We start from the raw sequence: 27,427 nt of genomic DNA, 5'->3' as shown, positions 1-27,427 counted from the left end.
CTGAATTTCTGAGAGATCGAAATGTCGGTCCATATTCGAAACTAGTTTACCTCCATCATTACTTAATTCAGGCATAAAAATTCACAACAAGGCTAATTAGCCATTGATTAAGCTGTACCTGCTTTGAGGTCACAGAGTTACATGACCGGAGCGCTCATTAATGTTCGGAACAGTCGAAAGATCTCGTTTACTTTAGTCGTTTTTCTGACACCTATACAGATATGCTCAATGCATATGAGAAGTATCTAATCACATTTAAAAAAGTGAATATCAACACAAAAACCTTGCCTTTAACGCCACGGAAGAAACGGTTCAGGATAGCAATGGTTAATAAGCAATATTATGCCCTTCAGTACAAATTACGTTTTATATATTGCGATCCAGTGATCTGTATTAAACTATGTGTAAAATACTTTGTCTTGTACACTACTGCGTGCAGGAGAGATTAACTTGATATAGGGATGCATCATGAGATAAGTGTATCATTTATAAAGACCAAAGCATTGCAATCGGGTTATACCGCCATTAGTGCTTTCCGCATCTTATTCATTATTTAATACGAGACAAAAGCCACAATTACAATTCTTTCCCAGAGTTGACAAGCCATATTATTAATAAATGACGGGATAACGATGACACTACAATATAATGATTAAGTAATACTGAGTCAGAAAGTAACCTTGTACTCTTTAACAGCAAACATCTCTAAAACTCACATTCCTGTATACCAAACTTAGTATAAAATGCGTTCACAAAATACAAATTCCGAAGAAGAAAAAAACATGAGGGGGACTGTGCAACCGAGCATTGCGAAGCCAAAACTGAATATGTCATTGTCATTTTGGAAATATAATATTTTGTTTGTACAAACTAAAAAAAATCTGCAAAATAATTAGTCATTTTAAGTTATGTTTTATATCTGAACATGCAAATATTTTGCTTCTTTGTCATACATGTTTTTTCTCTAATTTCTTGTTTCTGAAAGGGGTGTACATTTTTAATCAAATCGGCTAAATTCTCCATAATAGATAGTATTAGTAATATGTAAAAAGTTGACCTCGTGTATAAGTAATGGAAGATGTGCACTGTTAGCATGATGTTTGGTGTCGTTAGTCCATACTCTAGAGATTATGGTGTCAGATTTCACAATGAGTGATTGCGAATTTGAATCCGCCCACAAATCAGTCTCGGTCTATATCTGTTATATGCCCCTGGGTCCTGCAGTCCTTAACTCCCATTTCCTCTAAATATGTAGTCTTCAATGTTCATCCAACCATATTCTTAAAGCTTAATATGAACTTATTGTGTACCACACGGTTTATTTCCTTTCACATAAAGTGAGTCAAATATTGTCCATTGACCAAAACAATGGTTCTTGTAAACAGATTACCACGATTTTTTGCCTGTTCAAACTAATGTAATATTTTTCTCTCCTATATATATAAGAAAGTTACAATGTCAAGGGTTGAGATGCATCTGACATCGGAACAGTATGAAGACATTTTACGGTATAAAAAAAAGATAACTTTTGCCCGTATTTCGATACAGCTGCACTATCCAATCTGGCTTTACCACTGCAAATCTTTTATGATACACGAAAATCGAATTTCATGGCCGTGCTTGTTTGTTTACGAAGGAGTTTGAAGTTGCTTCTACTAACAGGACTGCCATCTCAATGTTCTATTACTTTCTAAACTGACTGACATGAAAAGTTTATATTCTATTGACTGTTTTCAAGACTGTTTGGAAACCCAGTTTGAACAATAAGTTCATTTATGTGCGGAGTGTATAACTGAATCGCAAAGATATTTAATTATTTTAAAAACGACATTGATTATATCTTACGTTATTATGTTATCTTTTGTTTCTGATCGAAGATGAAATCAATATTGAGATCTTAAAGCGCTGAGGAAAAAGGAAGCCACATACATGAGAGTCCAGGGTAATAGTGCATGTTAGGGGTTTTTGCCCTTTTATCTCCTTTGGGGCCACTTCACCCGACCCCGACTCTACCCCCATGACATAATAAGAATTTATGTAACCGTTGCATGTCAATGTTGTCCGAGGGAGTGCATGCACCCTCACCCACGTGTCGTGAATGATCCAGTATCTAGAGCGCATTGTTTGCTGAAGTTACTATGACTTGGGGCTACTATTTATATTTACTGACTTGCAGCATATTTTTGACCTCAAAAACCAAACACAAAGACAAAATCTAAAATGCAAATACAAACACCGAAAACAAAAACCAAACACAGATATCGAAACCAAACACAGATACCGAAAACAAAAGAAAAGAAATTTAAAAAAAAAACACAATGACAGCCACAGACAAAATGTTCTCAATGAAATACATTAGCAACGGCAGACAAAGACACGGTGCAATAGAAAAAGCAATACACTAGCAATGACAGGTAAAGACGCAAAGCAATACACTAGCAATGGCAGGCAAAGTCACAATGTGAAAGAAGCAATACAATAGTAATGACAGGCAAAGTCAAAATGCAGTAAACAAAGCAATACACTACCAACGGCAGGCGATGACAAAATATAATACAGAAGACAATACAATAGAAACGGCAGTCAAAGTCACAATGCATTGCAAAAAGCAATACACTAGCAATGGCAGGCAAAGAGACAATGTGTGCAAAGCAATACACTGGAAATGGCAGGAAGAAAAAAACAATACACTAGAAATTGCAGGCAAATACACAAATTCGCACCAAGCAATACACTAGCAAATAGCAGGAAAAGAGACAATGTGCACAAAGCAATATATATTTGCAACGGCAGGCACAGGCACAAAGCAGTACACACTGCAATGCACTAGTAATTGCATGCGAAAACGCAATACAGTCAACCAGCAATGACAGTCAAATACACAATACAGACAATGTAATGCACTAGCAATGGCAAGCAAAGACACAAGGCAAAACGCAACAAAATTGCAGGCCAAAAAATTTGTATATACTAGCAATGGCAGACAAAGACAAATATGAACAATGTAATACACTAACAATGACAGGCAAAGATAAAGGCAAAACACAACACAATGGCAGGCAAAAACATAATGCAATACGCCAGCAACGGCAGGCAACGAGACAATGCTATAAACAATGTGAACAGTGTAATTCACTAGCAACGGAAGGCAAAGATACAATGCATTACAACAGCAATGGCAGGCACAAACAAGATAATACACTAACAACGACAGACAAAGATATAGGGCAATACACCATCAACGATAGGCAAAGACACCAGCAATGGCAGTCGAAATACACAACACAATAGCAGTCGAAACACGATCTTGCTGGATCCTCGAATCGTAAACTATGTCGTGGAAATTTCACATAGCAGATGGAATGCGCCGGTGTAGGAGAAATGCATGACAACAACGTAGCAAACGTTTGCAAATGTCGAGACCAACTATTGAGAACATTATTTGGCAACGTGGAAATACAGCAACAAGGGATCTACCGTATCGAGGTGTCTCTATATGGTCTGCAACCACGAAAACTGCCACAGATATTGTAGAACAGATGTACGAACAATCGAAAAATCCCCATCGTCCACAATTTCAGATACAGCCGATACAAAACCAATGACAAGAACTAACAGCGGCTATGCATTGTCAACTCGTACTGCTATCGAAGGCATCCAAAACACTCTGTAATATATACTGGGAAATGCCCAAAACAAAAGAAAGATTTTCGAAACAATATACAGAACAAGACCTACCAACGCTGGAAGAGAGAACACTTCCGTTGTGGATATCCTCGTTTGATTTTGTGGGTTTACCAATCCACAAAGTTGTACTCGACCAAAACTATAAAGGTGTACACGCGAATCTGCGGACATTTCGAAAACGTATTTGGTCAAAAGCAACGCACAACACACTAGACATACCGGAACCAGCGATGTATAGAATCTAAAAGTATGGAATGCAAATCGAAATATTTTTTCATTGTCAATCGAAGAAACGGTCCACGCAATTTGTATTCTTTTTATACGTCATTAGATATATTTGGAAGCTAAACTGTGCATGTGAAAGCGTCCATTATAAAAGCAATCGATAATCAATACCCTTTACATGACAACTGTCATCGTATTTTTTTTTACCCTAAAGTGTTGCGTAACCAAAGCATTATTTAAAAAATAGACTGTTAGGCACAAAAGTCTATGTTAGGGAACAGGATACAAACAACGTAAATTACTTTAATCAGAGTTATTACTTAGGTACCTTATTAGTAGATTACTTTGTTTGGCCATATACATTCATTTATACGCAACGTATTTCGGTTTCTAATTTGTGTTTTCAGATTTCACCAAAAGTTAAAAAGGATCCATCAAAGCTAATTATAAGGCAACCAGTACACAATCATAAACAAGTATTTAAAAAAGACTCATTTCATCAAATCTGACATAAAGAAAATGTTGAAGAGATGTGGTTAATATAAGCTTATATGAATGAGCGTCTTGACGAATTGACGATAATAAGTTCGGGTGAAATGACGTGCAGACCGCGTTGATAATATATAAGAAATAAAGCATTAGAACCACTTACATCGATTGGTAAAAGTACTTGATGGTATGCAATATATCCAACTAACAAAATGACAGTCGGAGTTTTGTTTTTTGCACTTTTGGCATTATTTGTTTTTCAAACCTTGGTGACCGAATCATTATAGATCACTGTGATCAATTATACTAATTACATAGTTCTTGAGATGATAATATTAGTGTTTCTTAAGCTGATGAAAATAATGGTGATGATGATGACAATCAGTTTGATGATGATGATGATGATGATGATGATGATTATTATTATCATCAGCTGCAATGTGCATAGGTTGCTGTATGTCGTTTAACTTTCCGTATTCCACTACTTGCAACAATTCCTTCTATGGTCAAGACAATTGAGTGGAAAATATACACTTTATGAAAAATTAGAAGTGCATTGGAACATTATATTAGGGTAGATAGAAAAGAAATTGTTGGCTATATCTTTAGTTGTTTATAGTTGTTATAAATTTATGCTTAGTATATTGCTACGACTCCATGGTCACAAACTTAAGTAATAGAAAGAAGCAAAACCATCAAGTTTTGTAAAATTTAACAAATAATTTAATTATTAAAGTAATAAATGAAAAATGTGAAATGAAATTATAGTATAATGAAGTGAGTCGTTATAAAGGTCTATGAAAATCCTAAACGAATGAAAAGTACCGGCAATAAACTGTCCCTCCAAGAAAACTGCTATCTTTTATAGCAGTTCAGAAAATTTTTAGAATCCAAATAATGAGCATTTTCTATCACCACTGAACAGTCCAAACAAATGTTTTTCCTCTCGAAAAATATATTAGTACAACACAAAATGCATCTGCAGACTTAAAACAGAAACACTAAAAGTGTGAATGACTCAAGAAATCGAAATATAAATGAGTGCTTAACTTTTCTTCTTATATACACCGGATATTGTGACTCTAGTTCGAAATAAACCCCGTGTGACAACACACGCTATTGATATGGATATACATAACACTTATTACTAGAAAACATATTCATTCGTTCTTAAGAATCAATTTTGTAGTATTGTTTTGTCCAGTAGTTCATTTGGACTGAAATTTATTTCTTCAAATGGTTCAATTCAAGTGAATTTTCTCCGGAAATATAAGGTGGTCGTTAAAAATAATATTCTTGGATAGAGACACTCGCTGTGATTAATAGTGAATTCAAACCTGGAACTATATCACTGTGTTTCAACAAAAGGCGTTGGTACAATAACACATTACAGGCCGCCACAGGCAGTCAACACCTTAAGCGATGATCTTAATTTGGATTTCTACTAAAGTTTATTCAGAACTTTAAATTATTAGTACTTGTGTCTGTAATTCTAGGATTATTTTGGGGGATTTAATTCTCAACATCGTAAGATCTTTTTTCATATTCTAAGGAAATAAATTTTTTGTTGAAATTTAGAAAGCTTGTTTCCGTCACTATTTTATGTTACTTGTTTTACGAGCATAGACTGATAACAACATATCATAACTATACTGTGTGTCAGATTTTATATACAGGTCCCATGCTACTAGGTTAAGCTCATAGCAAGGCGCATGAAATTGTAATTACATGATTTTGTACATTTTCTGAAGGATAACTTTAAAACTACTGAACATATTTTAATTAAACGTGAACCAATTATCTTCTATAATTAATGATAACATAGCCATATCTTCAGTCCCAAGCCTAAGACCACAGCTAGGGAAAATATAAATCAACAATTTCTGTTCACGTACAGGACATTGAACCAATGTAGGTATTTTCAAGCAACTTTAGTCTGAAGGGTATCTAAAATTGATTCTGTCTGATAATTAACATATCCTCGGCTCCAAAGGATAAGGTCGGATTTTAAGTACTTCGTATATCTGGATGAAGTTCGATCAACGGTTTCTGATGCAGCTGGCACGTTTGCAGCTCTAAGATCGAGGTCATTGGTATGAAAGGGGGCACGAGACGGGCATATAATGTGTTGTATGCTACTCTTGTTATTTACAGCCTCAGGATAGTCTCCCATCTTATTGTTTTGGTGCCGTCAGCAGACTCTGAGACAGGTTTTTTACACGATTTTGCCATCACCCCATATGACACTAATGTGAAATAATAGGTGCAACGTATCCATTATTGTCATTGGATGTTCATCAATTTTCCATCCATGCAGCTATATAGCAATAAAGGTTTAATAATTCATCAAAAGGAAAGATGATGCGAACATGCTGCTTTTTTGGAGATTTTTTTCTTAAAGATAGCTTACTTTCAATATGACACAAATCAGGGGCGCAGCTACCATATAACAAGAGTATGCAAAGCAGAGGTGCCCACGAATTACTTTTACACTATAGATTAAGCAGGGGCGTATCATTAAAATGTGCATACGGGACCGGTCGAATATCATAGCTACGCCACTGACACAAATGTTGGTATCAAAGAACTCTTCACATAAAAATATTTGTGAAACAGGCTTAAAATACGAGGAGTGTTACAGTATGTTGAAGCTTTTGATAGAGAATGAGACATGACACATTCACTATTATACTTTTTTTTATTTATCATCTCTTCTGTATGAACTTAAGAGGGCAAACTTTTAGTTCCCATAACAAATTAAAAATATACTTTGAGATTTAAAGAAATAATAATATTTTGTTCTCCATCAAAAATACATTTGTAATATTTTTATCAAATTATTGAATGAAATCTTAAGTATATCGTAATCTTGAAATAAATGTTTGTGTATTGGTCCCCATACCAGCCAGGTGAGAAACATAATTTCGTAAGAAATAGCGCTCACCAACGTAGAATTCCAAACGGTCTTTCTCGAGAAATTTTATGGTGAGGTTTATGGCATGATCTGAAGGCAAACTTGATTAGAAAATATATGTATTGTCATTGGTGTATACGAATAATGTATGTTTCGCACAATATAAGAGAATGGCGTTAGAAATATATTTCTATTTTTCGCTTTTTAAGAGGGAGGACGAGTCTAAGTCAATTGTTTATCGTTTTATCCTTTTTAAAAGCAAAATGTGTTTATTTGCACACTGTCGACATTCTCATCGAGTTTTAAATTGTTGCCTGCATTACATTTATCACCTGAACATGACCCCTACGCGGTCGCTGTCAGATCTACAAAAGAACAGTGGAGGTCTGATTCTAATCAGAACGATATCAGTCTTTGTGAAGTCATTTTGAGTTGTGTTCAGAGGAATTATTTTAGTATTCATTGCAATTGCAGTGCTCATTCATATTTTTAAGTAAAACATTACTATGGTATCATTCCGAATTCATTCAAAAACATTCTGTATTATCTCATTGTGATACATCAAGACTATTGGTAAATCAGCTCATTCAAGCCTATCGGTACATCCCCACATTCAATATTTTGAATTTGTCTGGGATGCTCGATACTTTTGGACTTGTGATAGAACTTGTAAGTTTATTTGGGAATTAATTTACAATACGGTAAGTTCCTCTAATATTTTCAGTTTATAACTTAGAGAATTAATTTATTCATTGACTTTGCTAAACTTGTCGAATTTGCTTTTTTCTTTTACTTAGTTTCAGATCATAGAGTCGTAACAATACCTAAACAATAATTATAAATACAAAAATTAGTCCTGACCTAAACAAAGTTGCTGGACCCAATCAAATTAGTCATCAACTGTTTAAAAATATAGTTGAAGAATTATCAGTGCTCTTGCAAAATTTAATCAGTAAGTCAGTTGAAATCATTATGTAGTGAAAACTAACTCAGGTCAAGCCGATTTAAACGAAAGAAGACAAAACGCTATCGTCTAATTATAGATCAATATTTCTTATGAGCTGCGTGTCCAAGGTTTTTCAAAGAATTATATTCCGACATGTACATATTTTTTGCATGACTATGATTTGAGATATAAATTTCAATCTTCACTAACCTTGACTGTTCGCAGGAAAGCTTTGGCCAAACTATATACATTATTCATACAATTTTCTTCCACAAAATGCTGAGAACAAGCATGTTCTATTGCCTCTTATTTAATACCCAAAGATCCTTCGCTCTATCTCGTGACACACGTGTTATTTAGAGCACTGTTTTGTTCTGTTGCCACACATTTTATACTCAATGAGTTTGTGCCCTAACGTTTAGAACACACGCTATGTAACTCTGGATTTATGAAAGTTAAGTCGAGAAAGAAATTCTGTCAAATTTCTAAGTATTCAATTTTTAGGCAAGAATGGTTTGATACATTGTTACTTAAATAATAATAATAATGAGGACTTTGTATAGCGCCTAATATTTAGAAGCTCTAAGCGCTTTACAACATTAGACAACACCTATAAAATAAGAAACATATAATAATATTATTACAAAAACAAACACCATGAAATTAGAAAAACATTTAAAAAATTCAAACAACATGCTGAGAATATTTCAGGTAGGAAACATTATTAGGTCTTTAAGTTTGTTCTTGCAGTCGAAATAAGTGAGTTTTGAGGGCCCTCTTGAATGTGATCACTGTGTCTTTGTGTCTAAGTTCAGTGAGCAATTCATTACACGTTGCTGGGCCCTGGTATGCAAAATAACGCTGTCCATATGACTTTATTTTCATAGTGGGAATAATGAGTATACAATTGTCAGAAGAGGAGCGTAAGTATCTTGCTGGTGTGCACACGTGAGTGAGGTCGGATAGGTATGTTGGACTAGAGTCCGACAGTGAAACGTAGCACAGAGAACAAATTTTGTGTTTGATTCTGGATCGAATGGATAGCCAGTGTAGGGTAAAGATCAGCAGGGAGGTGTGCTCTGATCGTGGTACTCTAAGTATGATCCGAACAGCTGTGTTTTGAACTTTTTGAAGTTTCTGGAGTAGATATTGAGATGAACCAGACATAATTGAGTTACAATAGTCCAGTCTTGAAAGTACTAATGAACACACAAGTGTTTTAGTGGCATCAACTGAAAGACATTTGCGAATTGAGCTGATTCGTCTCAGCTCAAGATATGCAGACTTGCATATGTTCATGACATGTTGGTGCAATGTGAGAGTACTGTCCAGAGTAACACCTAGGTTTCGTACTGATTGTGTGAATTTAATGTTGGTGTTGCTGATATTTATTGTTTGAGGTAAAGGATGTGAATGAGAAAGTCTTTGTGTTGTGATCAGAATGGCCTCAGTTTTATCATCATTCATCTCCAGCTTGTTACATATCATCCATGATTTCACATCAGAAATGCACCTCTCTACACCTTGGAAGGTAGCATCAACTTCAGTTGGGTGGCTAGATTTGTATATTTGGGTGTCATCAGCGTACAATTGGTGAGACACTGGATGATGATATATGACACTTGAGAGCGGCTGAGTGTACAGAATGAAGAGAACAGGTCCAAGAACAGACCCCTGTGGAACACCACAATATAGATCAACTGGGCTGGAGTGTATTCCATTTGCAGATACAATTTGTGTCCTGTTGACCAAGTAGGACTTGAACCACAGTAAGGCTGTATCATGAATGCCAAATACATGCTGGAGACGGTGAAGTAATATATCATGGTCTATTGAATTTATGTAGTCCCCTTTGTAAAATTACTACCCTATGTGGCTAATGTATGGTATCATTGATCTGCGTGTTTTTAATAATGATCTGATAAGTTGCCCAAGATAACTGTCGACATATTATAATATGGGGTGCGAAAGGGCTAAGAAAACTGAATTAAGTAAACTAGAATACACCTCCTGGCTATGACATAAGCAGCACGTGCAATGTAATGAGCAAAGCAATACACATTTTATGTTTGTATATTTAAAGATAATTGTTAGATACTGCCCTGTATAATGTAGTTTCATTGTATTTACAATTAATTTTTTTCAGGACTGACACTAGATATTGTGTTGACAGTGAACCCGACACAAGTGGAAGCAAAGCGTCATGAGACCATCGTGCTTGATTGCCAAGGGAACACGAAAAATGTGTTAAATTACATCTCAAAGCGGGTCAACTGGAAGCATGTTGCAAATGATGGAACAACACATAAGATAACCTATGGATTTTACTTGGATGACGGAGCAGATAAAACAAAATACGACATTCAACACGGAGATTCAGACAATAGTGATACCAATTATTCATTCAAGTTGAAGATTTTAAGTAAGGCTTATAGGCATAATTTACTCTTAATTAAGTATCTCAAATTTGGCACAGTACACAAATATAGATAGATGTAGTAGACTGGAGTTATTGTTAAAACTGTCTCCTTGTGAAAATGGAGAAGCTAAATTTTATAACAAGTCAATTATTTATCCTTTATGACATTACCATTTTTTATCGTATTGCATATTTTGAGAAATTAATAGTATTAATATAAAAGTATTTTTTATTTAACACATTTCCTGTTATGCTGGGGTGGGGGTTCTAGCAACATAACCAAATGGTCCAATACACGTAAGAGCTCAAGACCATTAAACAACAATTTTTTAATGTCTGTGAATTTTGTTGCCAGGACTTGGTTTTTTTTAAATTATTATTTCTGAATTCATGCGTGACTTTCTGTGTGTTATCAAGCTTATAGATATTATCTGTAACATATACTGCATCAAAATTTTGATTGTCAGTTAATTCCAGTTTCCACTCAATGCATAATGTCTCCATCATTTTCAGAATTTATTTTGCCTGTGATGACAGTCAAAATCGCAACTTAAACAATTTTATTACTATATTTAATCAAGAGTTTTGTTTAGAAATGTGTACCGTTGTTAGACGATACTGTATAGGTGAAACAGAGTACCGAATGGCAACAGGTCAAATAAGTTCAGCCACTGACAATATGTATGATTTATGTGGGAAACTAAGTACAATCAAGTTAATACTTGAAGTCTGTATTATTTATTTTGGATTTTTTAGTCATTTTTGATGGCATCTCATTGACTCGCCTGTCCATAAGTAGTGTTCTTACGGTTTTTGAAGGTCTGTGACAGTTTCGAGAAAATGAGATAGCATTGTTTAGGCCTTTAAAGTTTGGGAAAATCAAGCAGATTATGCTGAGATCTTTAAAAGTCTTTGAAAATTGAAATAAACCCAAAACATTTTCTAAAACAGCAACTGCAATGATGTATTTAAAGCAGTGCTGATGTCTGTTAAGAGAACAATTTATTTTGTATTAAATCTCATGCATAAGTTACATATTTCTGAAATAACAGTGGATGTTGACCTATCTTCCAGATCATTGTAAAGCAATTTTAGGAAATTAATTATATTTTGAATTTCATCATTAAATAATATTGTAGTATTTTGCAATAGTTGTTTTCTCATATAACATAACTTGTATACAAAATGTTAGCGAAAATAGGTCTTTGAAATCTATGTTAGAGGTCTTTGAAAGTTTGGAAAACGTCTTTGAATTTATCATTCAGAATTCTATATGAACCCTGATACGGTCTAATCAGGTTACGGAATGGCCCTGCATCCATTGTTTTTTTTTCTGTCATGAATATTATGTTGGTAATTCTGCGTCCACCATCAACTATTGTTACTACTGTGTGGTCCATATTGCAGATCCAATTGAAATGAAACCTGGTTCATGGGTTGTTATCAGTATGTCTGATGAGTTTCACAATGAGTGAGATTCATGCATATCAATGAGGTGATCTGGCATCTGATTGGTTAACCATGTTGTTAATGCTCTGAATGCTACGTTTCTGACCCAATTGTCTTTTATCAGACTTGGAATTTATGCTTACTGGTACATCATTAAGGAAGAAATGAGTTTGATAAGGAGTGAGATCCATGTGTACATTGGGTGATCTTACATCTGATTGGCTGAGCTTTTAACTCAGGATGTGATTTGTATATGAAATTTGGAATGTGTATTTATATCAAAAACATATTTTTTGTATTCATTCATTAGTTAGAGTCACATAATCAGGCTCGGTGATCGTCCATCTCATTGGCTGAGCTTGTAGCTCCACTTGAAGTTGATTTCTAATCTGATTTTGATCAAACTCGAAATGTGGGCTTGTATCATCTACGGCTTGGATGGGTTCAGTAATGAAAAGATCCAGATATATTATTGAGGTCATCGTGCATCATATTGCTGAGATAGTTAGTACTCCAGAAGCCACATCTTGGGTTTATTATCATCAAGACTTTGGATCACTTCTGTATTGTGCAAGAGACTGTGCATGTCAATTATGCCTTTAATTTTCGAAATAATTTTTTGCTATGATATAGTAAATTATGTAAATTCAGTAATACCATATTTCTTAGATGCAAACCATCATAATTAGAAATATATAATCATGATTAAATTGTTAAATTGTCGAGTTATTAAATTCAAACAAATTCTGATGATTTGCTTCAGTTTAAAGTAAAATCCTTTGAAGTATTTGTAAATAATGCCAAACAAGAAAACCATGCCCTTATATCCTTTGAATTATAGACATCGCATATGAATGAAAGGGGCTGGTGAGATTGCAACAGTACTACAATTACAAACGACTAATCAATAATAAAAAGTTTCTTTCATTTAAGTTGGAGAACCAAAATAATGCAAACGATTGAAAATAAAATTAATATTTTTATCAGGTAAAAGTATACAAGTCATTCAAAAAGAAAGCTCCTGCATATTTATTAATAGTTTGAACTCTTGAGCAAAGATATAACTGAATAAGAAACAAAAAAATTAATTTGCTCTATGTAACCAATTATAATCGATCGTCAGTTGGTTCAGTGAAATCATTTATCGATTATGAAACTCGGACCGATTCCCATAATTAGCATTAACTCTTAAATTGTTTGTCATGGCTCAAGTCAGTGTAGTTAGTAGCACTTCTCATGACATGTGCCATTTTTCAGGTAAGCAACTCTGTTGAACACCTCTGGGTGCTAAGCTTGACATGAATGGTTGTGAACCTAACTTTTTATTTGGTACATAGGTTCTTGACCAAACGTTTATTCCGTCTTTAAATTCTGTGTGAAACCCTGGAAAACTTAGTCCATCTTTCTTTTATGCCTTAGATGGGCATATCAAAGCTCTTGGAACTTGGATAGATCCTTATTGGTGTCACTTTTACATTGGTAAGGAAATGGTCACTGGACGGATTAAAGGAGATTAAATGAAGTGCTACAAAATGAGTTTGATGTTGTAGTTTTGCTCCAGTTATCTAGTTTTAATTTTGCTGTTCTTTTGCAGGTGTAGTTGATGAAGATGATGGCAAATATGTCTGTGAAAACGAAGTCAACAGATTTACAATACTCAGCTTTAAAGAAGTTCGATTCACAGTCGTAAGTAAGTATTGAAAGGCATAGGTCAGTAAAAACCTAGATGTCATTTTTTTAAGTCCCCAAGGCTAAGTTTTTGTCTTGCCTATGTCAATCGGAATCAAGACATGGCAGTCACATTTCTGGCAGTGATGTTCATGTTCAGAATAGAGATTATGGAAAACACTTGAAACAAATCCGCTTTGTAAAAATATCAATACAAATTATTATCAGAATATATTGAGTAATTTCTTCTTGCTTAAAAGACATTTAGATGATGTCAGATATTTGAAAGTACCATAGATTTAAGACAAAAACACATGATGTAAATTTGTACTATCTTTTAATGTGTACAAAGTAAATCTTTATTTGCTATATTTTTTATTATGACATTTTGGACAAAATGCTTAAACTTTTAATTACATGTATTATGAATTCACCTCAGTGGAAGATGATAAATTGATCTTTCCTTAAGGTGTAAACTATCATATGCACAAATCCCCAGGATCAAAGTTTGCACCAGAAGAATCAGACTCTTGTTAACATTGAGGTTGTTCTGTGCATATTATTACCGTTTATAAATGACAAGTATATGATAATCTTTGGAAGTTCACATTACAGGGTAAGTGTTGATGAGAAAGTATGGTTTTCTTGAAAACATTGGGAGTTTAAAACGTTTTGGGTTTTCTTTTTGACAAGTAACTTTCTCGATAATATAATCTCACCTTTATCATATTTTAATGGCAATTTTAACTGAATAAGCCCTTAGCAAAATCAACTGCAGTAAAAGTTTTTTCTTATATCCATTTTTTCAGACTGGCTAAATTCCAGTTGAATAGCAGTTAATCTAGTAAATGTGAGCTAATTTTCATATAGCAGAATCTGCATCTTCCTTTTGTCTCAGTCTATGCCTTTCTATATGCTTTTACAATGGTTTGAGCATCACGGATGATGCGAGGATCCCTTAAATGTTAGTTATCGGCTCTGTTTCTGGGAACACCCTTCTTTCTCCAGTTCAGACTGGGTTAACTAAGGGAAGAAGTACAAACTCTGAACAGATTCCAGGTTCTTATTCCAGGATTGTTTTGGTGTCAGAAAAAGGCAGAAAGGTTCAGCTCATAATCGATCTCGCTAAAACAGTTGTTCAGGAAGAATGCTACAAGATGGAGACTCTGTCAGTGACCAAGAATGCCACAAGGCTCTGTGACTGTGAGGTCTCCATCAATTTTCATGGCGTGTTCATCCACATCCCGATCCCTGCACCACAAATAAAATACCTCTGGTTTTGTTATGATAAGAAAGTACTTCAAGTTAGATCTTTTCCATTTGCCCCCACCACCGACACCACAGTCTTTATCAGAGTGATGGGAGTTGTTGCAGTCCTTTTGCAATTTCCATCCTCCATTATTTTGATGTCTGATTGAAGTACGACATCATCAGTCTGAAGGATCTGTCCCAGTTCGTCAGCAGTGACTTGTCTATGACTTATCCCAGCCTAGAGAAGACGAGTATATATATATATATATATATATATATATATATATATATATATATATATATATATATATATATATATATATATGTATGACGAAACAAGATGGCCGCTATCGCTTAACCGGCTTGAAGCAACTGTTCCGTGTTAGTTCCGTTTTCATTATATTTGTGTTTGTTGCCTGTTTTCATCTTCGGTATTGTGTTTATTATCTATTGGCTGTTAAATTCCCGGAAACTCAAATACATCAAAACTCATAGATTCTGTTAATATTTTCAACCTCAAACAGTCAGTTAACCAACCCACCTATAAACATTGGACACATTTTAGACTGGATTTTTCATAGACCTGATGATAACATTCTACGGTCCTCCCTGGCATCCCATGACCTTGCGTCAGATCACCTCGGCATTATATGTCATCTTCACATATCAGTCCCTAACCCTCTGCCTTTATCTGCTACTAGGAGAAACCTACGTATGATAAATAGAACCAAACTAATGCACGACATCCAATCTAACCTAACAACTTGCTTACCTCCTACCGCAGAACAACTAGATAACTGTCTACGTACATTACTTGACAAATATGCCCCAGCCACCAAGTGCAGCGTATCAGTTCAAAAGTGTTCTCCATGGTATAGCAGTGTTAGGGACCAGCTTCGCACTGCTAAAAGAGACCGCCGTAAAACTGAGAGGCTCTGGCTTTCCACTTTCCACCAGACTCACTATTCATAAGCAAATCTATGAAGTCGCTAAGAAGATGTCACAGATATAGTCCATGCAGCGAAATCAGCCAACTACACTACTAAGATCATGGAAAGTTCCAGCTGCAAAGAGCTCTTTGAGATTACTAACAAGCTAATGTCAAGGAACAAATTAACACCACTTCCAACTACCTTCTCTCCAGACGACCTTCTGGACATGTTTGCAAATTTCTTCCGTGACAAAGTACAAACCATTAGAGATAAGCTTGACACCACAATTTCAATTGATTCGACGTCACCATACAGTTGGGATACAGAATTTGAGCGGCAACCATTAGCAGCATTTGAACCTGGCTCTATGGATTTCGTACGTACAATCATGATGAAGAGTGTACGAAAGTCATGTGAACTTGATCCAATTCCAACATCACTGCTGCTTGAGTGCTTAGATCCAGTATTGCCTTCACTAACTGATGTTATTAATACCTCTCTCTCTCTCATCTGGGGAATTCCCATCATTTTTCAAAACTGCCATTGTAAAGCCTCTGCTGAAGAAACCAACACTAGACCATAACGATTTAAAGAACTACCGCCCAGTTTCTAATCTCCCATTCATTTCAAAAATCTTAGAAAAGGTTGTTCTACCCAGCTTGTATCTCATCTAAATTCAAATAGTCTTTTTAGCAATGTACAATCTGCATATCGCCCTTGCCACAGTACTGAAACAACTCTTCTAAAAGTAGTTAATGAATTCTCTCTGCGTTGGATAGAGGAAAGATTACAGTCCTCACCCTCCTTGATTTGTCTGCAGCATTTTACACAATCGTCCATGATATATTGCTTCATCGTCTCCAGCATGTATTTGACATTCATGATACAGCCTTACTGTGGTTCAAGTCCTACTTGGTCAACAGGACACAAATTGTATCTGCAAATGGAATACATTCCAGCCCAGTTGATCTATGTTGTGGTGTTCCACAGGGGTCTGTTCTTGGGCCTGTTCTCTTCATTCTGTACACTCAGCCGCTCTCAAGTGTCATAGATCATCATCCAGTGTCTCACCAATTGTACGCTGATGACACCCAAATATACAAATCTAGCCACCCAACTGAAGTTGATGCTACCTTACAAGATGTAGAGAGGTGCATTTCTGATGTGAAATCATGGATGACATGTAACAAGCTGGAGATGAATGATGATAAAACTGAGGCCATTCTGATCACAACACAAAGACTTTCTCATTCACATCCTTTACCTCAAACAATAAATATCAGCAACACCAACATTAAATTCACACAATCAGTACGAAACCTAGGTGTTACTCTGGACAGTACTCTCACATTGCACCAACATGTCATGAACATATGCAAGGCTGCATATCTTGAGCTGAGACGCATCAGCTCAATTCGCAAATATTTTTCAGTTGATGCCACTAAAACACTTGTGTGTTCATTAGTACTTTCAAGACTGGACTATTGTAACTCAATTATGTCTGGTTCATCTCAATATCTACTCCAGAAACTTCAAAAGTTCAAAACACAGCTGCTCGGATCATACTTAGAGTACCACGATCAGAGCACACCTCCCTGCTGCTCTGTACCCTACACTGGCTATCCATTCGATCCAGAATCAAACACAAAATTTGTTCTCTGTGCTACATGTCACTGTCGGACTCTAGTCCAACATACCTATCTGACCTCATCCATGTGTACAAAACAGAAAGATACTTACGCTCCTCTTCTGACAATCGTATACTCATTATTCGCACTATAAAAACAAAGTCATATGGACAGCGTTCTTTTGCATACCAGGGCCCAGCAAGGTGGAATGAATTGCCCACTGAACTTAGACACAAAGACACAGTGATCACATTCAAGAGAGGTCTCAAAACTCACTTATTTCGACTGCAAGAACAAACTTAAAGACCTAAGAATGTTTCCTACCTAAAATATTCTCAACATGTTTTTTTATTTTATGTTTTTCTAATTTCGTGTTGTTTGTTTTTGTTATAATATTATTATGTTTCTTATCTTATAGGTGTTGTCTAATGTTGTAAAGCGCTTAGAGCTTCTAAATATTAGGCACTATACAAAGTCCTCATTATTATTATTATTATTATTATTATTATTATTATTATTATCATTGTTGTTGTTGTTATTATATATATATATATATATATATATATATATATATATATATATATATATATATATATATATATATATATATATATATATATATATATATATATATGGGGATGAATTTCTTCACCATCCTATGGAGTGATGGTGTTGCTTGACAGCTCACCTCACTCCTCCTCTCCTGGGAACTCTAATATCGGTCATGGACTATGGACTATGTACCATAAGAGACTTTACTTGCAGTTCCTTCTAGCAAACACGCAATAGCTGAATGATGCTCTATCAGCTTGGATTCCCCTGGGATTTGACTTTTACCACCAGCTGCACTGGTGGCTAAATCTGGACAGGTTTTTGATTGCAGCTGCAAGTCACACCATCAAAGCACTCTCCTTTTAGTACACCATAGCATCAAATTCAGGATTAGGATAAATAACTTGGAAATGTGGGTAATGTGCCTAGCCTAACAGGCCTGTGTCAGCGTCATAAGGCATCACTGTTTTCACGCCACCTCATACATTTCTCTAGCAGCATACCTGGGGCATTGCGGGAGGTAGAAAATTTATCCTCTCTTCGTGCAGAGGTTGAGAACCTCCTCTCTGTGTAAGAGGAGTATCCTGGGTTAAAGTCTGACAGATTTGGTCATGTGTTCGTCATGGAATGGTCCAGGTACCAAGCAGTAGCCAAGTCATTTTTCCAGCTGTGGAGATCTTTGATGGACTTGTTTGTTATAACACTGAAAACAAACTCCTAATTTATGGTAGTGCAGTACTGATTCGGAGGGCATCAGTGGTGAAAGCTTTTAGTTGAAAGTAAGTTTGTCAAAACAATTTAGCAGGTGCTCCACTAAGCCAAGATCTCCACTGCACAGCTCATCTCGTTACCCACCCTATTTCCCCAGCAGTCATGGTTCAGTAACCTACTCAGCCTGCTGGTAGCTGAACCTATGAAATTATCACGGAAACAGAACCTTTTGTTGCAACACGGGAAATCCCTATTCCACTTCAGCTTGCGGATTGCCTGCCATTATCGATGGCACGTCTTGCACGTAAAATCTTTCAGGACCTGTTCTCCAGCTGCTATGCCAGCAGTATTGTTTAGGGTAGGAGGCATTTACGATGCAAAAGTGGAAAGTCTTTTGTGATTCATGCAGTAGGAAATATGTTTGTTTCTAATCTCAAGCCATTTTATCCGTTGGGCCCAACAGTGATGACATGGCATGTGGCTTAACCATCTACCAGCCTTCAGCAGTGAACTGAAAGCTTAAGTGAAATTGTTATATATATAGTTTTTGGTGTCGTTCATAAAAGTAATTCTAATTGTGTAATGCGTGCTATGATTGCAAAAATTATCTCCGTCTACCTTGGTCTGATGTCCAGTACGTTAGGTCATATCAGAAGAGGATGGCATTCTGTATGTTTGCTGTTACCATGGAGTCATTCTGGGATAAGGTTTTTCTTTTTGTGGCGTTTAATACTAATTCAAGATGAGAATACTTAACTTGGACTGGGGAGTTAGGGTTGAAAAGACGGATAAGAATAGCAGCGGTAACCGGTAATATTACATAATTAAAATAAGTTCTCTTTTCCCAAAGTTAATGTGTCGAGATGAAAATGTTAGGACTGTAAAGGCATATGGTGGCAGGGATGTGGATGATAGTTTTGAGGAAAACATTGTCATCAAGGGAAATTTACAGTTTAGGTGGTTGGGATTGTGATCTTGACTGCATTGAAAATGAAGCAAGTGGATGATACCTGGAAATGATTTTCTTCTTTAACAGTAGCTTCCTGTGGGTCAGTGGTTCTTTCCAAGGCTTTCCTGTGTTTCTCCTAAACAGTTCTACTAGCTAATATATATAGCCTATCTGGCGTTGAAACATGGCATTGAACCCCATAACAAGAGCAGCAAAACTGTTTGCAAGACAAAACACTTTAGAAAACATTTTGAAGCCCCGTAAAATGTATTGAAAGATATTTAAAAAGTATCTCTATAGGGATGTACCAACCAAACATTTAACACCGTTTACACTTGGTAAAATTAAATCAGTGTTTCCCAGCCTTTTCAAAGAAGAAGAAGATTCCTTCTTAACTTTAAAAACACCTTCATGGACCACCATTTGCTAATAGTTGTACGTTTAGGCTTACTTCGAATAAACCCATGGCTTTCTTCGGGTCTGCAGCCTACAGGTTGGGAGCTACTGATCTAGATAGTAAGTCACCTAAAGACCAGAGTGCATGCCATTATGTTGATTGTGTTCAACTCTACTTACCTAAGAACAAAGGTCGTGGTTGTTGTGGTTTTAAAGCCATGATAGCCTGGACATAGCAGGAAGTATATCTGGCAGAGGAGGAACCTGGGAAAATCACAGGATGAACCACAACCTATGCAAATTTACTGGTAAGCTTTCTCACACCACCAAAGGTCAGTAAGCCTTTGTTTATTCAAACTTTGAATGACCTCTGTACACTCTCACTCTGGGCTAATAATGTTTGGACACTATTAATACGACTCTATTATCTTAAACAAAGTAACAGAAAAGAGCAAAAACAATTAAGTTTTGTAAAAGTGAAAAATTTTAGAACAGCTATAAGTATTGTGAATCAAATTCAAAATAATATTAGAATTTCTAACTAGAATCATAGACATCTGAATAAACTTTAGTGGTATTCTAAAATAAATCCAACACTGACAGTGTTTATGTGCCTGTGATCTCTGTTTCCAAGAATATTATGTTTGAGCACTTTTTATTTCCAGAGAAGAATAACTTGAATTAAATAATTTGAATAACTAAATTCCAGCCCAAATGAAATAATGGACACACCAATAGTACAACTGATTCTGCTCAGTTCTTATAGCACGAATGAATAATTTCTGGATAAACAATCTGACATAGTTCTGCACTTGACCTCAAATTACAATTAGCATTTTTTAAACTTACCTAATAAAAAATTTCCATCTGGCAGGTTGCAAACGTCTACAAGATAAAGTCTTGGTCATAATTAGAAGGTTTGCTACTAAAATTGTAATGTAAAATATAAATAACAGGCAGACCAAACATTTCATGGGGAATTTCCAATTTTCGTGACTCACATTTGAGATAAACATGTTGTTTACAAACCTAAAACCGATGATTCAGGTTAAGTAGAGAATGAACTTGATTTTGGACAAAGTCAAATCCAAAACAGAGTTTTCCATAGCAAATTATGAATAAATTATTTAGCAAAAAATGCAAATTAAATATACATAACATTATTGCCAATTTTGATTATACAGCTTACATAGACAAATTAATACTGTTAGTACTTAATCTTTCTGATATAGTTGTAAAAGTTTCCCAAGAAAATCTTTTAGTTTGTCATAAAAATACCATGCTAGCTAGTAGGCAAGGTTATCTGAATTGTCAAGTAGCTGTGTTTTCTTACATGATGAGGTTAATACAGGTTGATATCTTGGTAACTCTTGTCATGTCACAAATTATTCAAATGTGTCAAAATGTTGCCTCAATTTGTATATATTGTATTGTCTTCCTTAACCTTGCAGATCCTGTAGAAAAAGTAAGAATTGAGCTCGTAACAATCATGACGGGTCATAGGATGTACTCAGAATCCCAAATTACGGCAGACAGTGTGATCTATGAAGTTGAGGATGGAGAATATGAAGTTACCTGTACAGCTGAAGGCAGTAATCCCAGCCCACAAATGACTCTTAAGTTGAATAATAATGTACAACAAGTTGACACTAGCCTGGAGAAATCTTTTGTAGGCAACAGGCCATCTTACAAAGGAACATTTCGTAGAGTGTTTTCTTTGAGTGCAGAAACAATTGATATGCAGACAATTGAGTGTTCAGGAGGAATCCCAGGAAAACAGTTCCCTGATAAATATGCAGGGCTTAAACTTAAGGTATTGTCAGGTATGTAAACTGTAATATGCAGGGCTTAAACTTAAGGTATTGTCAGGTATGTAAACTGTCATATGCAGGGCTTAAACTTAAGGTATTGTCAGGTATGTAAACTGTAATATGCAGGGCTTAAACTTAAGGTATTGTCAGGTATGTAAACTGTAATATGCAGGGCTTAAACTCAAAGTCTACTCAGGTATGTTTGTAAACTGTAATAGGTAGGCACTAATACAAAAAGTACAACAGAAATGGATTCTGCTTTTGGAAAGAAAGTATCCCATGTAAATTCTTCAAACATTTTTTGCCACATATTTCATTTTTGGCAACAGGTTTTTCCATGACAAGCTAACTTAAAAAGATCTTCAAATATTCTTTAAGGTTGCCCAAGTTGAGTTCTGCAATATTTCAGAACCTAAAACGGGAATGTTTACCTGTGAATTCAAAATAGAACAGAAACACAATGTGGAATAAATTCAAATGGTCTCCAGAATGAACACAATGAAATTATTTTCAGGCTTCCACCAGATTACTGTGGCTGAAAATCTTTACATTTATAAATTTGTATTTCATCCATTTTGCATAGTAATCCTGTGTCAAAGTCGTTACGTTGACAATTTTCATTCCATTGGTTGCATCTCTACAACCTTTATGTAAAGAAAATGAAATAATCAGTGAAATATTCAACAACTGTTAAAAAGTTTTTTTTATTTCTAAAGCGCTTACAAAAATTATTTTTCTTGATAATTGTATAACTTCACTTTTAATCAGTACTGTATTGTCTATATTTTATCAGGGTGCCATTATACCCTATAATAGATTATTTTTATCATTAATGCAGTTGCAGTTCTGTTTTATCATAAATTCAGTGTTATCATTTGCATTTCATGAAGCAAACTTTTATTGAGACATAATATGGCGAATTCTGTTATCTCTCATCAACCGTCTTTAATCAGTCAGATGTATTGTGTAAGCTATACTCCACTGACAGTCTGCAGTTTTCATTTTGTTTAAGAGCACGGTATGTTTAGTAGGCAGAAAAAGTGGAACCAGTCTAATACCATAAAACAAAATGTCATGCAGTGATCTGCAAGGACCACTGTTAATAGTTTTGAATGACAATTTATAGTAATGTCAGGATTTTAAAACGTGCACATAAGAATGCAATACCCTTTTTAAAGTGGAACATTTGCAATAGAATTGCATGATTCCCACAACCCTGCTCTTAAGACACATCGCGCCGATGATCCAGTGGTTACAGTGTCCGCTTCGGATGCGCACGGTTGGGGGTTCGAACCCCGGCTGAGTCATACCAGAGACTTATAAAAATGGTACTTACAGTTGCCTCGCTCGACGCTCAGTATTCAGAGGTTAGTATTAGGACTGGTCTGCCTGGTGTCAGGATAGTGTGACTGGGTGGGACATGATGAAATATGTCTGCGGCATGATGCCCCAGTGCTAAACATCACTTTAAACTGCCAAAATCACACACATACCAAAGCAGGCTTAATTTTTGATATCCTAAATATGGTTTATATGAAATGTTGCTTATAGTGAAAATAAGTAATATATAATTTTGTATATCAATCCGGATATATTAATTTTGCTCCCATGTTATGTCCATTGGACACAATCATAAAAGTTATTGGTAATTTAGATGGAGGTTACAGAAGCTTACAATGAAGAATAAACATCTACACAATGTGGAAGGCAAGGAAATGAAATTTTAATAGGAGTGTAAAGGCATGAGAAAATTTAGTACATCTTTTAGTAACATAGCCAGCAAAGTATTTTCTGATTTCTTCTTCATCACAGGTTGCCATCTTTGTTAGCCAAGAATCATCAATCCAATTCATTGCATATTGATCCTAGACATTTATCTAGTTCAAACTGTGTCTTGAACAAGTGCCCGCTGTGATGAATGAGTTACTGTTCACAACAAGCAAAAACAATTGAATAGTGATCTTTTGGTGACATATTAGGTATTCAGTAGGGTAACTTCATTACGTTCACATGCCTTAACTGGAAGGAAATATTTGTCTTGATGGATTAAATTCGAAATCAATGTGCATGCAACATGTTGGTGCTTTCCTGCGACATGTTACATTGTATGCAGATGCCATTATTTCCAAATCTCCTCTTCGATACTTTTTCACTCAGATTATTTGGATCCTCATATCTTTTAACTGCATCCAGTCATCATTGTTGCTTACTATGTCAGTTATGTATGATAAGGGTCAATGTCAATCAATTATGTGTGCTAAGGGGCAATGTCAATCAGTAATGTATGCTACGGGTCAATTTCCAATGAAGCAGACTGACCGCCCATGGCTATTGAAGATGATTCTTTGCTAGTGAAGATGAACTGTGTATGTGCTTTTCATAATTTGGCATGTATCGTAGATAGGTATAATGCACCGAAAATTGTGGAAATACATTGTTTATATTGGTACCATTTGATATTCAGTTCATTAGATTTGACAGAATCTTTTGAGCAGCAACCAAATCTCAAAGTAAATAAGATAACGACTGACATTTAAAACCACTCTTGGTTGTTTGAGGGATAGAAAGCATAAGCTACATTGGAATAACGATTTTCTATGTAGGTAGAATCTGTTTGCCTATAGTATAAATTTTTTTAAGTAAATGAAAGATGACCCTTTTTTGTAAATCACACAAGGAGGGGTTTTACCATTCTCCCTTTTATAGCTTGACCTAATCCTTAAAACAAATCAAGTTTAGTCAGTTCACTTGGAAGACATACACGGATTGTCTTTTACAAATTCAATGACAAATTTGACAAATTTTGAATTAATTTTTGCCCTAAAATTGCCGGTATATCTTAATCATGTTTGTTCCTTATGTATATGTTTATTTCTTCAATTTGTAGTGGTTCCTGATGTGGAATGTGAAAACGTGTCTGCACTAGTCAGAGATCGGCAAACAAAACTGACATGCAGACTCCACAGTATGCGTGACATGGACTGCAGTCGCATCAGCTGGAACGATGGCTACAATAATTTTGTCATTAACCCAGGAAACGAAGCTCAGGATCCCATATATGGTATTGTTATGGTAGATTGTGATGTAAGTATTCTTATCCACACATAAACGGGAGATTTTCAGAATATTTTCCTTCTCTTTGTAAATTGCTTACAATATACATTGTTTTCAAATAGGACACCTAGGTTTGGCCAACGTTGTATCAGCATTGTTTCCAATGTTGACGCAAGGTGGCGAAATATTCGCCCAAGGTCATTTTTCACTGGGCCTCTGTTCGGCATTGCTGAGTTAATGTTGGTCCAACATTACACTTTTATGATGATCTGTAAGCCCAGTGTTGGCCTAATATCATTTACAAATTGGGCCAACTTTGAGCTAAGTTGGAATGTATTCAAAACTCATTTTGCTCATTGGGCCCCTATTGGGCCGTAGTGGCCTAATGAGCAAAACGATTTTTGATTATGATGCGTGATGTTACGACGTTTTACATGAATTTCCGTGTGTAATGTTCTAAATATTCTGTCCCTGCTGATATAAACCTAAATAGGAATAATAATCAAGTAAACTAAAGAAAACCTGATTGCAAACCTGTTGTAAACAGTCAAATTTCACCAACCCAGCCCTTCCATGCTCAAATAAACTATGCTATTTGGTTTCAAAAATATTGTAATTTCCGTCTGAATATGATTCTCAAATGTTTTTACATATACAAATTCTAAATTCATAAAAATAAATCTACCTGCATGATACAATTTAAAAATATTCCAATAAAGTGTAAATTAAAATTTAAAAAGAAAAAGAAAACATGCTGAACCACTCAGAGAAATTCTCTGCTTCTCATAGAGGTACCATAGTTCTAATTTCAAGGGGAATTACGTGTTTTATCATGACGGTAGACAGCATTGAACTTGGAAACACTTGACCCGAGCTTGAGTCAACACATATTTTAATAATTGGCATTAAAACCACTTAAAACATCACTGGCCTAATGAGTGTGTTTCCGATGTTGATCATTCAGGAATGCTGTGACATTGACCCAAGATCGTATACCCAATTCGTATCATGTGATTATCAGTCAAAATCGGCTCATCATAGGTGTGCTGTCTACGTAAAACTTCTGGAAATATTTGCTGCACATAATGTGCAAACTTTTAAATTTGAAATAATATGATGCAAATACCTTTGCATTGGTGAATGTTTCAAGACAAGAAAGCATTTGCTGCAGATGTTCTTTAAATACCAGATGCAGATGCTTACAAAAACAATTAGCAAATATTTGGCAGAGATGGTGCAGGCACATTTACTCTTTAGTAACCATTTTCTTCAGAACACAGCTGCAATTAATCTCAACACATTCTGTAAGAGTTTTGCTGAGCACATTTTGCAAGTGGACAGTTTGGTTTAACTAAAGTCTACCCCTAAACGGAATGAACAGGCAATCATACTTTTATAAATGCTGCTTATCCACTGTCAAAAAATTATAATAGAGGAAAAACCTCTGTACAAACTCTAACAATGCTCATTTTAATTTGAAAGAATGCATCCTGGCATGACGGGGTTGTAAGTTTCTGCAAATGATGATAATCTGCCATCAGCTCTTGAAGCTGTTAGCACAAAAAATTATGAAAAACCTTTCAAAGTTTTTTCCAAAACCCACTTAACAGAACTTCAGAAACTTTGACATCTTAGTTTGAATGCAAATGATGCAGATAGGCCACCGTTACCAGAAATAGTGGGGTATGAGTGGTCGAAAGAGATTGCCATTTCTAAACATTGCCATCTCGCCTGTCCTTGTGGGTTCAAGTCTCGGGCTAAGCCATTATGGGTATGTTAGTAGCTTCCAGTGGATTGGTGGTTCTCATCAGGATTTTCCCGGGTGCTTCCTTCACAGGTGTTCTGTCCACCATGTATACCCTATCGTGCACTGAAAAATGGCATAACCACGCACCCCAACATGTATAGCCTATGATGCACTGAAAAATATGCAAACAACATGATCTCATTAAACCACTATATAGAATTAAGCAAACATTGGCAGAGAGCATTCTGGTGTAAAGGCCTTGGACAAATAATGACATGCCATCAAATATAGAGAAACCTCGAAACAGTGGTTTTCATAGCATAGAGAAAAATTCAACAGAAAGTATCCCGATGTCCAATTTTTCTTGTCCAACTGCTCTACTTACATTAGATATCCTATTATGGCAGATGTCAACAAGATCAGTAGTCTTGGGCCCACTTGAGCCTTAGGTTTATTCGAAATATTAATTGTTTGTACTACTTTGCATCACCACATTAGAAATAGTGTGTAGAATATAAAGTCTTTTAATTGACATAAGACAAAAACTGTCATAAACATAACTTTAATTTGTTCCTCGAGTAATAGTAACAATCGTTACT

The 27,427-nt window shown here is 35.5% G+C and overlaps 1 protein-coding gene across 4 annotated transcripts in view; it reads left to right on the top strand.

Moving 5' to 3' along the window:
- The window catches only part of LOC149776505 (uncharacterized), a 60,335-nt gene that overhangs the window by 1,511 nt on the left and 31,397 nt on the right, over positions 1-27,427 (top strand). For all 4 annotated transcript variants that reach the window (XR_016416052.1, XM_089940939.1, XM_089940937.1 and 1 more), the window contains exons 2-5: positions 10,408-10,683; positions 13,724-13,819; positions 21,668-22,039; positions 24,915-25,111. Coding sequence is in view for 3 of the 4 variants with exons in the window: in XM_089940939.1 (XP_089797065.1) it covers positions 10,408-10,683; positions 13,724-13,819; positions 21,668-22,039; positions 24,915-25,111 (941 nt within the window). In the remaining variant the exon portion in view is untranslated. The remainder of the gene's footprint in view (positions 1-10,407; positions 10,684-13,723; positions 13,820-21,667; positions 22,040-24,914; positions 25,112-27,427) is intronic.

This window comes from Sinohyriopsis cumingii, chromosome 18 (assembly GCF_028554795.1).
Source record: "Sinohyriopsis cumingii isolate HCF-2022 chromosome 18, ASM2855479v2, whole genome shotgun sequence".
NCBI classification, from domain to species: Eukaryota; Metazoa; Mollusca; class Bivalvia; order Unionida; family Unionidae; genus Sinohyriopsis; species Sinohyriopsis cumingii.
The sequence above is the reverse complement of the archived record's forward strand: the minus strand, read 5'-3'. Positions and strand labels throughout refer to the sequence as shown.